Here is a 17,467-nt window from a genome sequence, read left to right as displayed (position 1 = left end):
TCCTGTTCTCTAGAGTAGAGCAATAAGGGGTGGCAGGAGCCCAGCTAATTAAATCACGCTGAGTTAGATACCTTCTCCAAGTAAACTTGGCATTTCAACTGGACCAATATTCATGATTTTTGAGTAGTCTTTTGACATTTTCACACACTCTAGCTCATATCCTTTCCAGAAATAGGGCATTTCCTCCAATTTATAGTTGCAGAAATTGAAAATCCTAGACAGTAAGTGGATTCCTCAAGATCATAAAACTAGCGAAAGGTTTAAACTTCAGGCCACATCTTTGGACGTGTTCCTTGTTCTTGCCACCATAACATGTTTGATTGCTAGGGTGAGGATTTCAGGTATTGCAGGACACTTGTGGGAATGACCTTCTGGATTTGGTGGGGGCCGGGAGAAGGGGGTAGTGATGAGGGAGAGAGGAGAGTGAGTTTTAACTTGCTTCAAATCACATCATGTGGGGGACACTCCTGCACACACGTGCAGCCTACAGATTACAGTCACTAATTAATCCACAGTCAGCAAAGCGTACATTAATAATGAATTTTCTTACGATCCTTCCTCTCTGGTTATGTATCAATACAGAAACAGATCTCCTTTTTATCCTGTTAAAAGTGAGAAGCACTTTGTAAATTCTACAGCATCTTAGGAAAAGATTCTGGAGTCATTGGCAATGGTAAGCTTTGCAAACATTTGCTAGACTTGAAGAAGTTGTTGAACACATGGAGCCAGATTGGTTGCCATGTAAACTTCCGAGACATACTGGAGGGGTGGAAGTGGTTATGGAAAGAGCTGTACTTGCAGCTAGACAGATCCTTGACCATCCTGTCTCAGATAACACCCACTCTCTTCCAGAATCCTTCTGACTATATCCTGTATTCATTTATTTATAGCACTGTCCCAATCTGTCATTATGTTGCTTCTTTCTTGTCTTAGTTGTTTGTTATCTGTCTTCCCCATCAGAAGGCAAGCTCCACCTGAGCAGCAGCTGCCTTGGCTATTGTGTTCCCATCTGTATGCATGGAGTCTGATGTAATACCCAGCACACACTAGGAGCTTAATAACCATTGAATGAAAGAATGGATGAATGAGGGAATCCTGGCTCCACTACTTGCCAGCCATGTAATGTTGGATAATGTTTTTCTTTTTCCTCCAGCTTTACTGAGATTGAATTAACTTCTAATATGGTAAGATTCAGATGTACAACATGGTGATTTAACAGAAGTATATCTGGTGAAATGATTACTAAATGAGTTTAGTTAACGCATACATTGCCTAACATAGTTACAATTTTTTTCTTGTAATGAGAACTTTTAAGATATGCTCTCTCAGCAACTGTCAAATATATAAGGTGGTATTGATAACTGTAGTCACTATGCCGTATGTTATATCTGCAAAATTTATTTATCTTATAAGTGGAGGTTTGTACCTCTGGACCAGCTTCACTCTTTTCCCCCTACTCCGCACTCTCCATGTCTCTCTACCCAATTGGTTCTGTTTCTATGAGTTTGGTTTTTTTAGATTCCACATATAAGTGAGATCATACAGTGTTTGTCTTGCTGTATGATTTATTTTGCTTAGCATAATGCCTTCGAGGTTCACCCATGTTGTCACAAATGACAGGATTTCATTTTTTATGGCTGAATAATATTCCATTGTACGTCCTTATCCATTCATTCATCAATTGGGTTGTCTTGGATATCACTTACATCTTGGCTATTATAAGTAATGCTGTAATGGACATGGGGGTGCAGATACCTGTATGAGATAATGATTTCCTTTCCTTGGATGTACACCCAGGAGTGGGATTGCTGGGTCATATGATAGTTCTATTTTTAATTTTTTGATGAAAATCTGTTCTGTTTTCCATAGTGGCTATACCAACTTACATTCCTACCAACAGTGAAAAGGCTTCCCTTTTTTCCACATCCTTGCCAGCACTTATCTCTTGTCTTTTTGAGAATAGCTATTCTAACAAGTGAGAGGTGATACCTCATTGTGGTTTTGATTTGTATTTCCCTGATGGTTAGTGGTGTTGAGCATGTTTTCATGTACCTCTTGGTCATTTATATGCCTTCTTTGGAAAATATCTATTCAGGTCTTTTGCCCGTTTTTCAGTTGGATTGCTTTTTTATGATTGAGTTGTGTGAGTTCTTTTTATATTTTGGATATTAACCCCTTATCAGATATATTGTTTGCAAATATTTTCTCCCATTCCATAGGTTGCCTTTTCATTTTGTTGTTTGTCATTATTATTATTATTTTTTTTTTTTGCTGTGCAGAAGCTTTTTAGTTTGATGTAGTCCTACTTGTTTGTTTTTGCTTTTGTTATTTGTCCTTTAGGTGTCATATCCAAAAAATCATTGCCAAGACCAATGTCAAGGAGCTTTTTCTTTGTTTTCTTCTAGGAGTTTTATGGTTCCAACTCTTACATTCAAGCCTTTAATTTATTTTGAGTTAATTTTTATGAGTAGTGTCAGATAGGGGCTAGGGGTTGGCCTGATGGCATAGTGGTTAAGTTCGCTTGCTCTGCTTTGGCAGCCTGGGGTTTGTGGATTTGGATTCTGGGTGCAAAGCTACATACTGCTCATCAAGCCATGCTGTGGTGGCATCCTACATACAAAATAGATGAAGACTGGCATAGATGTTAGCTCAGGGACAATCTTCCTCACCAAAAAAAAAAAAGAAGAAGAAGAAAATGATAGGATTCTAGTTTCATTCTTTTGTACATGAATATCCAATTTTTTCTAGCACTGTTTATTGAAGAGACTATCTTTTCTCCATTGATTTATTCTTGGTTTCTTTGTCAAATATTAGTTGACCATATATGCATAGGTTTATTTCTGCGTTCTCAATCCTGCTCCATTGGTCTATATGTTGGTTTTTATACAAATACCATACTGTTTTGATTACTATAGCTTTGTAATATAGTTTGAAATCAGGGAATGTGATGCTTCCAGCTTTGTTCTTCTTTCTCAGCGTTGCTTTAGTTATTCAGGGTTTTTTTGTGGCTCCATGTGAATTTCAGGATTGTTTTTTCTGACCCTCAGCTCCTCCCTTTTCTTCTGGGGGGGACTGGAATTGGCCATCCCACGCGAGATATGTCTCTTTGGCATGAGGATTATTTTGGGCTGGTTACTTTTAAAAAACTGCAGACATGAGAGAAACTCTGAGAAGTAGAAGTTACCCTTTGTTAAGAGACATTTACATTTGTAAAGGAAATCTCCATCTGTAAAGGTGTCTCCCTCTCTGTACCAGGAAGAAGGGGGATGACCTTACCTCTAGAAATGCTTATCAATGCACAAGGCAAGGACAAATCTGCATAATACTTTACTCTTGTTTACTGAGCTTTCCTGGTAATCTCCCATAACTGACTCACCCCACCCCCAACATCCTCCTGTGTTTTTAGCTGAGGATGGTATTTAAGGTGAGAGCCTCTGCCGTTTTGGCAAGTTACTCAGTTTTTATCAGTCTCTCCCATGTATACATGTTATAAAGCTTTGTTTGATTTTCTCCTGTTATTCTGTCTCATGTGAATTTAATTTGTAGCCCAGCCAGCAGAAGGACCTAGAGTGGGTACAGGAAATGTGCTCTTCCCATCCTGATTCCCTCCAGCATTCATGAGGCCACCCCAGCCTGCATCTCTGAGCTTCATCAGCATACTGCAGATAGTAATCTTCAGGCCTTGTGGTGGGCACACTGGGGCTGTGTTTCACCATGGTGGGGACAAAGCAGACCCTGAGTGTTTCGACAGGAGATTTTGGAGCCCCAAGTATCAGAATGTTCAGTGTAGGATTGGGCAGTCTTGTCCCCTTGGCCTTGTGGGCTCCTGGACTCCTTAGCTGTGGGTGGGGCACAGCTAAAGGGGAGCCAGAGCGGGGCCTCTACAGTGTGGGTCTGGGGCAGGGACCTAGCCACCCAGGTCTAAGGGCACTTCTGCCCTAATATTGCTTCATTTATGAAATGGCTATGGCAGAGAAAAGGGCGCTGCCCATGCAATGGTCTTAATGTCCTCATACAAATGGGCTCTTTTAGGAATGAACAAAAATACACTTAAATTAAAGGTTATTCTCTTCTTGAGGAAATACCTTAGAGTTTTCAAACTCCTTCTTAATAATCTTGGCCCATGGCCAAGTTTGGCCCATGAGTTAGGGTTCTCCTGGGTTACAGTACCATTTGTGGACTTGATTTTTCTCTCCTCCTGGCTTTTTATCTTTTTTTTTTAAGATTTTATTTTTCCTTTTTCTCCCCAAAGCCCCCTGGTACATACTTGTATATATATTGTTTTAGTTGTGGCTCCTTCTAGTTGTGGCATGTGAGATGCCACCTCAACGTGGCCTGATGGGCTGTGCCATGTCCGCGCCTAGGATCCAAACCAGCAAAAGCCTGGGCCGCCGCAGTGGAGCACATGAACTTAATCACTTGGCCATGGGGCCAGCCCCACTCCCCCTGGCTTTTGCTGAGCTCAGCTGCATGCCAGTCAGGGTGGCCCTGTGCTTAGGATTGGGAGGAAAAATGTTACAGGGAATTAGTAAAAATCCTGCTCACCTGAGTGCTGGACTTTGCTTGTGACTCCATCTTCTTTATTCATTTAGTTAAAGTCACACCATCAAGGCTTCACTGTGACCACTGAGTACCAGCTGTGTAAGAATGCAGCAGCTGGTCGGGTGCTGGTCCAGCCCTGCTGCCAGAGGTGTCTGATATAGGCCACTGCCCTTCATTTCCGCTAAGACTGGTATTTCGAACGTCTCTACTTTTGTGTAATTCTAGGAAGGAGACAGCAGATGACTTGAATTCTAGTCTTCCTCTGCCTTCCATTAGCTGCGTGGCCCTAGATAGGTCACCCAACCTCTGAAGAGTGATTTCTTCCTTTTTAACAAGGGAACCCTTCCTTCCTCACAGAAATGTTTTGAAGATCTAGTCAAAGTCTTCTAGAATGTGTAGAACCCATTGAAATTTAAGAGACTATTATCACGGTGGTGTGAAGCATTTATCATATCCTTTATAAAGTGACAGCTCTGCAGGAGAGCAGCTTTGCTATAGGGAGGGTGGAGAGATGATGGTGGAGGGTGTAAAGTGGGGGCTGGGGAAGCCAGAAGGAGGAGGTGGAGCAAGCTGTTAAACGAAATGACAAGTGACTAGAATTCAAGACCTCCTAGTGTTCAGCACTAGGCTAGGCCACCTACACACATTGGCTCAATTAACACTTACTACAACCTTTCAGATATTTTTCTACTGCCCCACCTTCACCTTTTTAGAAGTAAAGAAAAGAAAATGATCTGGCTCCTTGCATTTTTTTTGCCCTTGTCCCTTACTACTCTCTCCCACCCTCCTTTTCTCTGTTCCAGCTGCACTGACCTAATTGTTTTAGAATACAACAAGCTTACCCTAGCCTGAGGGTTCTGTGCTTGCTGTTCCTCTCCCTAGAACACCTTCCCCTCAATATCTATATGTCTCAATTTCCAATTCCATAGTAGTTTTAGTCAAAAATCACCTTTTCAGGGTGGCCTTTAGTTATGCCCAGACATTTCATATCCTATCCTGCTTCCCTGATTTGGGTTTTGTCATTAGCTCTTGTCTTGTCACTGTCTAGCATTCAATACTTTTTAACCATTTAGCTTGTACATCCTCTGTTATCTTCACTAGAATGTAAACTCCACAAGGACAGAATTTTGGTTTGATTATTGCCACAGTATTTCCAGTGACCGGAATAGTGCTTGGCTTATAGTGGGCATTCAACAAATATTTATGGAATGAGTGAATGAATGAATGGAAAACGGAACTGTGTGGGCTTCTTCAGAGTTAGTTTTTGATCTCTAGGAGTGGCCGCCAGCGATATAATTTATCCCAACACCAAATATTTGCACAATTCCAAGTGCTAACCATTATGTCTTTTGATTAGACTCCCTCGCACAAGCAAGTTGGCTCTTGAATTTTTATCTAAAGCTGTTTGTTCAAATACATAGAAAACTACTTGCCTTAAGCACTCCACGTATCCTAGGAAGGAGGCTTAACACACCAGCCTGATTGACCCACAACCAATGCTCCGTTAGCTCGAGGTGGATGGACATCTTCCTGGGCCATTTCCTGAGGAAGTGCTGCGTTTGCTTGTGGTATTGGGGAGCCTGGGCTGGAAGCAGCTCATGCTGTACTTGGACTAGATGGAGAGGACAATTTGTGTTAGGATTTCTACAGGGTTGTGGCCTATGAAGGGTTCCCATCACTTTATAGACAGAGGTAGTGTATTCTTATTGGTATTTTTCAAGTTTTCTTCTCTTTCTCTTCTTCTTTCTCTCTGCAACACCTCCCCCCTGCCCCCCCCCACCACATGGAAATCAGGAACATATAGCCATTTGGTAGATTCATTCTTCAGAGGTAAGAACCCTGTGGTACAGCTTTATGAAACAACTTTAAAACCTTCTCTACCCAAACCTCGTCTTTATGCAACTCATTAATACCTGGAAGTTTAAATGACCCTAGCTAATGATACGTGGGGGGAAAATTGCCTGAAAGTTCTCTAAATGAAGAGCCGAAAAGGCTCTCTGCATCTCATTATGTAGCAAATATCACTAAAAATAAGATCTTTACAATATTCTTCTACTTCTGTGTTTGTTTATAAGGAATGTCTCAAGATTCAAGGCATCCTGTGCTGTAAAGGAAACAAGAAAACGAAGCAAGAGCTCACACACAGAGTGCTTTTACAAACTTTGGGATTTAGTGCATTTTTGAGGTCTATTTATCCCAGAACAGAATGCTCAGGGACTGTGGATAATGCTAATGGAGAGAATAGAATAGTATGAAGAGCTTGGGTCATGAAAAGGATCATGAAAAGGAGGGTTTGAAGACTTTCAGAAATATTTTCCTATTACTCATCTTTTAAACTGGATCCTGGGAACCTAGACCATGGTATATGGAGCCTTGGGAAGTCTTGAACATCATGGTATGACCAGTGGACCTTTCTACTGGGATCTAAGACTGAGTCCATTCAGTGTTTTGAGTTGAACTCTTTGCAACTAGTTGAAAGGGTTTTGAGACTGAGATGGGCAAATACTAGCCCAAAGAGACAAATCAGGGCCTGGCTCCCTTACACACTGCTCCTTTTCTTTAATTTGTTTTGCCCTTCTCTCTCTCTCCTCCTCATGTCTCCTCTCTTCCTATTCTAGTGCATATTTTTTTGTTACTTCTCTTTTTCACTTTTTCACATCTTGCCTCAAACAGGGCATTTCTTGGGCAAAGTTTGACTCCAGTGGTTGACTTCAGATCTAAGCAACTTTCTAGAGTTTGTTCTAGGGAAGAGCAGAACAGACTAACATGGGGAAGAGGAGCTGGACTACAAGCTGTAGGTGGAGGGGGAGAAGTAAGAGGGAAGAGGACATGAAATGTGAGGTGCGAAGGTGCCATATGCATCCTATCCTTGAACCTCATGGGCTTCATCCCATAGGAGATGATTTGGGTTGACTCTGGTTGGAAGATGAGATTGCCTACCCAACATTCCTCCCACTGCAGTTCCCGCTTCCACTTTCCTGGCTGTCAGAGACCTCCTTCCACTATAGAGGCTAAATGTGGCAGAGGTTCATTTTGCCACTTCTCTTGCAGCCAAGGTAGTAATCTTAGATAACAGGTAAGAAGGAATCTCTGCTGAGGATTTTGGGGGAGAAATTTTCTTTCCTTTGCAAAGAGAGAAGCATGGAAGGAAAGACCTCGCTTCTTTGTTTCTGGATTTGGTTGTGCCTGCATATGACATCTGGAACAGCTGCAGCAACCTTGCTACTGTGAAGAAATCATGACTGAACACTCCAAGGATGGCAGGGCAAAACCATGAAAAGGTCTGGGTCCTTGAGACCATTGAGCTGCCCATCAAGTCAGAAGCATCTCATGTAATTGGCCTTATTGTTTAAGCCATTTTTATTTGGAGTTTCTGCTGCTTGTAGCTGAAAGCATTTTTGGTGGGAACCAGCAAGTACAACCTCATGCTTGGGCTTTATTTTGTGCTGACTTTTAGTTAGTTTCTTTAATGTTCTACATTAAACAGACAAAACATCCTATATATTTGTCTTCTTTTTCCAATGACCCTTACTATCCAGAAGCTGAGAGTTCATTCCTTGCTTGTTTTTATAAACTTTCCTAAAAACCAAAGGTTGTGGCCATCACACTAGAATAAAAAAAATTAGTTTCAATGATATTTTCTGATTTTCTAATGGATGCTATATGATGATGGCCTACATAAGGCACAGCGTCACTCTGGTAAGATCTGTAGCATCTTGGTGATGCGAGTGCAGAAGGGGCTTTCCTCTTGTTTTACTTCTCCCTCCATGTATCCCTTCCGAAACAAGGTCTTAAGGGTTCCCCTTGTTTAACACGTGGAGCGCTGTGGTAAAATACAATCTCCAGTGCCATAGCCCCCTTCCCATCCCCATTTCTGCTTCTGTATGTGGCAAGGTAAGAATTGTTTATTAATCTGTGTACCCAGTCCACCATTTTCTTCTGTTCCCTAAAAGTTTCTGAATTTACTTGTTCAGTCTCTTTGCTCTGATCCCTCCAAGGAGGATCCAATATTGTCTCACTGCTTCTTGAGATTCAGTGGAGGACAATCTGGAGGAAAGGGGGGAGGAGAAAAAGGCAATATGAGAGGCTGGCCAGGATGAGACTGCAGGAGTTCATGGTGGGTGAAGGTTTGAGGAAAGAGACATGGGAGCAGGTCCAGGTTGAGGTCAGGGGGTGGAAGGGAAACTTGCAGGGCTGGCATTCTCCCAGTTTGCACCAGGATGGCCAAATGGATTGTTCCCAGCCAGTATTCATTCTGAGAGATTAGTCCCTGGGCTGTACCAGTTGTTAATGTTTTGAACATCATCTCTGGAGATGTGGGTACTTTAAGAAATCGCGGGGAGATGTTGACTCTCTTCATGGTGTTTGAGATTTGAGATAAAAGTTTTAGAAAAACAACTTGGGATAACATTTTGAAATTTCTTTTGTGTATCTTTTTATTTTTGTCTGGGGAACCACCAGGGACTGAAGCACCACTCTGGGAGGTGCAGCCTAGAGGTGTTACCTGTATAATCCCTCTTTAGGAGGAAGCTATTGGTACGCTGGACTACAATTGTTTTTATCCAAATACAGGAAATGTGGGAAGTATTTTTGCCTTAAGACTTGTCTAAAGGGTTTAGAAACACTGAATTTAGAACCTATAAACATGTTTGCTTATTTGAGAAGAGTCTTATCTCTTACTAGAAAGTGTTATAGTGATAAGAGTCATGGAGTGAAAGTTGTCTTAGTTTGTCTTGGTTTGTATTTATCTTTGAACATGTTCTTGCCTCTCAGAACCACTATCTGTTAAACCAGTGTGTCATCAACAGCTATGTTGTGAAACAATTAATACCGTATTCTATTCTTAATTTAGCAGCTACTTGCTTTTGAGCCCAAATTCGGAAGTATATTCCCTCTGGCCACAAACAAGGAAGAAGAATGATTGCAGGTGGAGCTGGGACAGCCCAACAGAGTAGCAAAGTGGTATGGGGATTGGGGAGGAAAATGCTAAATGAAAACCTTTTATTTTCATATAGTTCCAGACCAATGTTCTCCCATAGGAATATAGCACGAGTCATAAACGTGACCCACATAGATAAGTTTAAATGTTCTAGTAGCCACATTAAAAAGTGTAAAAAGAAATTAAGCTGAAATTGATTTTTAAATATATTTTATTTTTTTCAATATGTCCAAAATAGTATTCCAATATGAAATCAATATCAAAATTATTGAGATAGTGTACCTTTATTTTCTTTTCGCTAAGTATTTGAAATCCAGTGTGTCTTTTACACGTGTAACGTGTCTCATCTCAGGCTATCCATCTTTCAAGTGCTCGATAGCCATGTGTGGCCAGTGGCTACTGTACTGAACAGCACAGCTCTAGACTATTTCTAAGGATAATTATTCTATTTTTCACTCATTGTTCGCGATAGATCAAGATGGTGCCAGGTCACACGGGTAGAGACGATTGCTTTTTCTTCTAGCCCTAGAAGGACTTCCCTATTAATGCACGTGGAACCAACTTTTGAAATGTTAGCCATAGGGCAAGAGGAGGAAGGATTGGCTTTGACATGGAAAGAGAATATGTGAGAGGAGACTCAGAGCTTTGTGGGCTGGTCATGGCATATTGCCTGGTGAGGATTTGTGGTTGGTATTTATGATCCAGATTATCCTGATGGGGTCATTTATGAAAACAGATATGGAAAGTATAGTCATTCATCAGGAACAATATGATGCAATGGAAAGAGTTCTAGATCAAGGGTCAGAATTAGGCACTAGTCCAGGCACTGGTCTAGGAGGAGAGAAGTAAATGAGTATTCACCAAACCAGTTACACACTGGGCACTTTATACCCATTTTTTAAAATCTAATTCTTACAATAAGCCCAACAGTTGGGTATTATAACCAACTCTAGTTTACAGAGGAAGAAACTGAGCCTAGAGAGGTGGAGTCCTGGCTTATCATGGAGTCAGAATAAAATCTCAGCTCTGATTCCAAAGCTGCTATGTTCTTAATGTTATAATCCATGTGCATGCCATATAGTAGGTTGTATCTTCTATCAGAGTTTAGCTTAAGAAGCAGAACCAGTCATGCATGTATGTATATATGTAAGTGGTAAATATTTGTTACAGGGAATTGGTTTATGCAATTGTGGGGATTGGTTAAGCAGTCTCTGTAAGGATGTTTTCTCTACAGCTGATGCTGGAGCTTGAAGTCTACAGGTCAGGCAGTCATAAAGGGAAGATCATGAGCATGCTGGAAGTCACAAGCACAGGATGGAACCCTACAAGGTCAAATTGAGTGCTGTTTCTGTTCTTGTTGCCTTTGACCTTGGTGATAAAAATATCTTGCAGAAGCTGGGGATCTTCATCATGGAGCTAAATACAAATATCTGGCCCAAGAGTCAAGAACTTGAAGGAGGATCCAGGGGAAAGTGGAGCAATTGCAGGTCTAGCTGCTGGTTCATAGCAAAGAGCGGAATCAGCAGATCAGCAGCAAAGTGTGTGAACGACAAAAAGGCTTCAGTTTTCCTTCTGCCCTCCTATTTTCCCAAGAATCTTCCCTGTGGCCCACCCTAATGGGAAACATAAGAAACGGAATTCTGGGAAATATAGTTCAGCCATCCAAATTGACACATTACAAAGCCATCAATATATATTTGTTGAATGTGCTCAATAAATATTTGTTGAATGAATATTGTGCTGCTTCTCTTGGAAGTTCTCTGGGAGTCAGAACACCTAATCCTAGCTCTGTCTCTTTCAAGCAGGTTGAACAAGTCATTTAACCCTTTGAGTCTTGGTGTCCTCATCTGAATAACCCCTGTTCTGCCTATTTACTAGGACTTTTATAGGAATCAGTTGAGATCATCTGAACAAAAGCACTTTGAACATTATAAGGCATAAAACAAATGTGATATGGTATTGCATTATTTTAATTACTAATGTTGTTAATAGTTGAGCTTCTTAATCTATCACATAGTTAATATGTGACCAATTTATCTTACAGGTGTGTCAGGAAGATTAAATTAGATGAAGTATATAGAAGCATTCAGTCAGCAATGCCATGGCATATTCTTCAAGGTCAAGACTTTATCATTTAACACTTAGATACATTTGCACGTTGTGTTTTAGTTCTGAGCTAAATGGCTTAGAGGGACAAGTGTGCAATTGGCACCATTGATAACCCTGGGAGTTGGAGGGCAGTGGCCATTCCTTGGATGGGAGATGTGGGCAGTAGATGAAGTTTCTGTCCTATAAGTCTGGGCTTGCATTTCATAGCAGCCAAATTTGCTCAGCAGAATGAAGAAATCCCTGCGGAAGTTCTTGGTGAAGATGGCATAGAGGAAGGGGTTGGCACAGGAGTTGATGGGGTAGAAAAGGACCAGGAGGATCTTTGACTTGGACACAGTGATGAGGGGCACCTTGAGGGAGGCAGAGATGGCAAAGAAGGAGATGGGTGCCATGCAGAGAAAGTCCGTGAAGATGAGGATGGCCATGCGCTTAGCAATCTTGGTGTCACTAGAAGAGGACACAATGTTGGGGTTCCTCACTGTGAGGTAGATGTGAGTGTAGCAGCCACAGATGACTACAAAGGCCAGAACATTGAGCACAAGGAGGGACATAACATACAGCTGTGACAAGGGGCTGTCAATATCCATAGGCAGGCAGATGCTCACCTTCATGTAGGTGCTGATGCCAAAGATGGGAAGGAGGGCAACGGCAAAAGCAAAGATCCAGCCTACCAGCATGACACTGGCAGCATGGCGGAGCTGCACCTTGCATTCCAGCTGCATAGCATGGGTGATGGTATGCCATCTTTCCAGAGTAATGGCTGTCAGAGTATAGACTGAGAGCTCACTGGCAAAGACAGTGAAAAAGCCAGCAGCATCACAGCCTGCTCCAGTTTGCCAGTCAATGGCATAGTTGTGGTACTGGCTTTTGGTGTGGATATCAACTGATGCTATGAGCAACAGGTAGATTCCAATGCAGAGATCGGCAAAGGCCAGGTTGCACATAAGGAACCGGGGAACTGTAAGTTTGTATTGGCTGGTAATCAGGATCACCAGCACTATGATGTTCCCAGTGATGGCTAGGATGCTAATAAACCATATCAAGACTCTGAGAATATCATACCCCATGATATCTTCACATGGATTGAATGCATCTGGCTTGGGGGAGCAAGTCACATCAACGACTTCGTTGCATAAGTCATACTCAAATTCACTGTACATCATGTCAAATCCTTTGGGGTAACTGGACTCATCATCTTCTGCCAAAGAGACTCTCTCACCCCTAGCCTGAGTCATATCAACTTCTTGCCTTAAAATAGATTTGTTGCAAGTTGTCTGAAGCTCAGAGCTAGAAAAATACAAAAAGGAATAGAATCAACATCCTGGATCCAGAATGGCAAATACATTACTGTCTTTGCAAAGGATAAAAATGATGGGGTTTCTACCTGGAATTTTTTTTTCCTTCTAACCATTTGTCTGCCCTTGAGGTTAAGCTCAAGGGTTAATGCTGCTTACTGTAAATGAACAGAACAACTTGTGTGTATATTCCTAGAGTTGGATGGCCCACTGGGGAAACCATCTGGCCACAACCTGAATATGGAGAGGAAGGCGCCTAGGACTAGCTAAGCCTTGCTGCTAAGTGCAAATAATTTACGGACCTGATATCAACTCCACCCTTTCCCATCGCCATCTCCATTCTGCTCTCTCTTAATGTGCCCGAGTAGGATATATCCCCATTCTTCTTCTCCGTACTTCAGCCACTGGAAGATTTGGAATGTTTTCGGATTCAGATGAGAACTTATTTTCTTCTGTTATCTCCATAAGTTAGAGGATCAGAGTCTGTGGTTCATTCTCCGCCCCTGTCCCTGGCTCTTTGGTACTCAGGCTCCTGGGAGGTCTGCTAATTTGTCTGAGATGTTACTGAGAGTTCTCTTCTTTATTATCTCACTCCCTAGGGGTCACAATAGGCCTCAGGCATGTAGTTGTCTGTAGGGTAAGCCTGTGTCTCTCATATTAAATAGTTCCCTAGTGAGTGACCGAAAGAGCAAATGCAGGTTGCGAGGGCGCCTGACTTATTCCAAGAATGTAACTCATCCATTGGGGAGCTGACTCTTTTCGGGCTCATTTTCCAGCCTTGGTTTTTCCTTTAAACCCAAATGTACAAGAGGCCTTGTGATCAGAGTAGAGGTACTTTCAGAAGGGATTTGAATGAAAGCCAGATGATAAATATTCTACTCAGACAGGTGGATAGTGTGTGTAGAGACAGAGAGGGTCATAGTTCTCCTGTGAAGCAAAGGCTCAAGGAATGGAGATCTTTCACACTGGGTCTCTTTTAGGATGAAAAAAACCAAAACTCACACATGTCCCTTCCCTCCTCCCTCCCTGAGGGACTAGCTGACTGTAATGTGAAGTGATTGCATTTTTCTGAAACCTTAACAATCTCATATGGGGGTGGGGAAGTGAGTGTTGAAACCCTTCAAAGATCCCCCATAAGAAGGAGATAGTGGCTGGGGGAGTGGAGGAGGTAAAGATTCGATTTGACACAAAAGGATGGATGCTGGCCACTGTTCCAACACACGTGGACTGACCTTTCCCCGTCACCCTCTATGAGAAGGGGCTTTTAGGGAGAACCCTCTCCTCTCTCTTCTCCCCTCCAGGAAGTGAACTGAATTGTCAGGAGGTCATTTTCCTTTGGCCCAAGGGACTCTCTTTTTGCCAGAGAATGTGTCATCTTTTGTTTTAGAGACCCTTAGGGCTTCTCACATCAGTCACGGGTTGCACTGGGGCTGAACAGTTAACATACTTGCAATAAAAAATGTGCAGAAAATCCTTTGGTTTAGTCAGAGATCTTACAAGAAAGGTGAGGCAAGCTCAGAGATGGGCATAGAGAGGACAAGAGAATCACTCAGTGCTCCTTCATCTAACTCCTGCCTCCTAGACCTTGTTGTTGGATTAGCAGCAGCCCAGTTCTAGGAACACAAAGTAAGTAACCTGGTGCCTGCAGACTGTGATTCGGTTCATTGGAACGGAACTGACTGAACCATCTTGAGGCAGCCCTCACTTCTTGGGGCTCATGTTGCCTTCTGTGAAGATTCTTATTGTTGATACTGCTACCAACATATTTTAAATATTGATGCTTCCCTTTCCTGAAACAGATGTGACCCAATGACATGAGTGGGGGAAAACAGTAAACAATGTCTCTGAAGAAAAAATAGAAGCAAAAATGGAAATGAGGGAAACAAAGTCTTGCCTCTGCAGTACCTTGGCAAATCCTAAGGATCATAAAGAATTTATGATAAAGGATCTGTTTAGAAAGTGGAACTCCTGGACCCCGATAAATCAGTGAACAGATACTTGGAAAGTGCATAGTCGAGTGGCCCAGGGCCTGAGCTTTGAAGACAGATAAGAGGGTTTGGATCTGAGTTTGGTTGGCATTGGTCGAGTTATTTACTGTCTCTGAGCCTCAGTTTCTGCCTCTGTGAGAAGAGAATAAAAATAACGCTATTACCTTTGTGAGAATTAAATGAGACAAAGGTGCAAGGTGTTACAGTGCCTGGCAGGGAGTACTCAGCAAACGTCAGCAATGGGAAGACAGACAATGCAGGTTACTGATGGAGTTCCTGTTGGGGTTTGGGCCCTGCGTGGGTACTTAGATGCGCATGCCACAGTGCCTGAATTTAAAATCTAGCTGTGAAGGGAAACCTAAATACAAGAAAAATTAAATAATAAAACGAGCAAAATAACAACGCAAGCTGAGTATAGAACTACAACAAGGAAATAACTGGTTCAATGAGAGATGAGGGGGGTCGTTAACAAGATCTATCAGTGAGAGTGTAGGAGGGCCACTGGCCAAAACCTCACAGTCACATGGGCAGGACATTTATACTTTGGCATAATTTCCAAATGAGGATTGGAAGAACAATTTTATCGTTCAACTTTAAACTTGAATCTCATTACCAAACCACACCTACTGTGGTATGCAATGAAATGACACCATTTAAAAAATAAATCCTGTGATTATCTTCTGAAAAGCATAACTTTGTCTTGTGTTTGTGTGTGCGAATTTGTTAAATATAAAGCCTGAACACCCACTGTGGTTTTTGTTACCCCGTTTTGGCATGTCCTCCTAGAGGAGGCGTGGGCCTCTCCCTTGCTGCGCCTGACAGGGAGTGATGGTAAGTTACAACAGGGACCTAGAGAGGGTGAGAGCTGCGTGGTCTGGAGGGCTTCAAGTCCTGGGACAATGTAAGGCAGACCTGGAGACCTCTAGTTGGGAGAGCCCTGAGGCTGCATCTACACTTCCAAGGGGTGGCAAGACCAGAGGAGTCTGAGCAACACAGTAAGATAACATGTTCCTGTGGTGTGTTGGTCCTGGGCCAGACAGCACACCACGTGCAGCTCTCACTGTGATCTGAACATCCTTTGAGATTTCTTGTAAAGGGTGTTCAGTTCCAGGGTTTGGGCAGTAAACTGGTATCTTTCTCTCCCTGGCTGGAATAACTCTGGTCTGGAATATCAAAGAGGCATCCTTCTGCCTCAGGCCAAGCCTTTAAGAACTCTAGCCCTCAGGAAGAAATTCCCTGGCCCTTGAGCTAATTTGTGAGGAGTGTCTGATTCTGGATAGTTTCCCAATGATGCATACTAATTCCGAAAAGTAGCTCCTTTTCTGCAAAACCTTCAAATGTGTCTGAGTGTGGGCTCTTAATTACTTTGAAAATATTTTGGGGTGTGTACTGTTTTGTGGTTTTTTGTTTTATTTTGCTTATGGGCAGGTCAATGTAAAAGGTTGAATGATAGCGGAGGCTGTTACACAGCGAACTAATGCCATAGGGAAGCCATATTCATGCTGGGCTCCTGTACAAGAGTGCTGACCTGCTTCATCTGCTTGAGTGTGGATTCTATCACTGAGTCCAGGGGAGGGGAAGAGCTGTGAGAACTCCTGATATCCAATAAATTCTATCTCCAATAGATCCTTTAAATGTCTGGAACATGTGCAATCTCCAAAGTACTCCCTCTCCATTCTCTCTGAATCCTGCGATTACCTCACCTTTGGAACCAATTACTTACTGGGACTTGGCTCTGTCTGGATTACCCTCTTTAACCTGGGCTTTCTCGAACCTTATCAACCTTGAAAGCTAAAGTGAACAGATGTCCCAATCTTTGTCCTCTCTGTGTGCTGCTAAGATCTGAAGATGGATTGGAGAGGCTTAGAGTGGTTGGGATGTGTTGTGGATGTGTGCATCAGCCTCTGGTATTGCATTTATGCTTCTCCCCTCCAAAGTTGACTTTGATGGTCCCTGGGACATTTATGAGGTACAGAGTTTGGGACTTGATGGATAAATTCATATTGGTACAAAGGAAAAAGGGAAAAATATTTATTAAGCCTCAGCTATAAGTCAGGCACTATGGTTGGTATTTTTCACGTCTTTTTCCTCATTTAATGTTTAGTAGGTGGTCTACTGCGTGGGTAGTCCCTCTCCTGTGAGCCCATTTTCATAGAATTAGAAAGCCTCCACAATACTGAAGCTTTGATCTAGAATATGCCTAAGGGCTGTGGTCAGGAAGATCTTTCTACAAGTGGATTCTCTTCAAGCTACAGATATGTAGAAGTTCTGGACCAAGTTCTGCATTGGGGAAATGCCCAAGCGAGGCTCAAGGGATGGATATGAGAAGACTCACGTTTGTCGTCTCCAGTTTGCAAAGGCACAGCAATGGCTGGGGTAGGTGAGGTTGGCCTCCATGAGTGCAACAAACTTTTCCAGACTGGGAAGCTTTTTTAAGTTGTAAGTTGACCTGGCCCGCAGCTTCTTAAGATTTTCTAAACCATAGTTAGGCAGGGAATGGATCCTGGTTCCTGAAATATCTCTATAAGGAGAAAAGGTAAACATAACTCATTACTATAGGCCTAAATTTTCTTCTCGGTTGGCAGGCAAAAGAG

General features: G+C 42.4%; 1 protein-coding gene across 3 annotated transcripts in view; it reads right to left on the bottom strand.

Annotated features, from left to right (window-relative positions):
* Positions 1 to 11,433: 11,433 nt before the first annotated feature.
* The window catches only part of FSHR (follicle stimulating hormone receptor), a 167,680-nt gene continuing 161,646 nt past the window's right edge, over positions 11,434 to 17,467 (bottom strand). For all 3 annotated transcript variants that reach the window (XM_008526933.2, XM_008526934.2, XM_070572716.1), the window contains 2 exons: positions 17,209 to 17,394; positions 11,434 to 12,877 (listed from right to left, as the gene is read on the bottom strand). In XM_008526933.2, the coding sequence (XP_008525155.2) occupies positions 11,647 to 12,877; positions 17,209 to 17,394 (1,417 nt within the window). In that variant the 3' untranslated portion in view covers positions 11,434 to 11,646. The remainder of the gene's footprint in view (positions 12,878 to 17,208; positions 17,395 to 17,467) is intronic.

Source organism: Equus przewalskii, chromosome 14, assembly GCF_037783145.1.
Source record: "Equus przewalskii isolate Varuska chromosome 14, EquPr2, whole genome shotgun sequence".
NCBI classification, from domain to species: Eukaryota; Metazoa; Chordata; class Mammalia; order Perissodactyla; family Equidae; genus Equus; species Equus przewalskii.
Note: the sequence above shows the minus strand (reverse complement) of the source record. Positions and strands in the feature narration are given on the sequence as shown.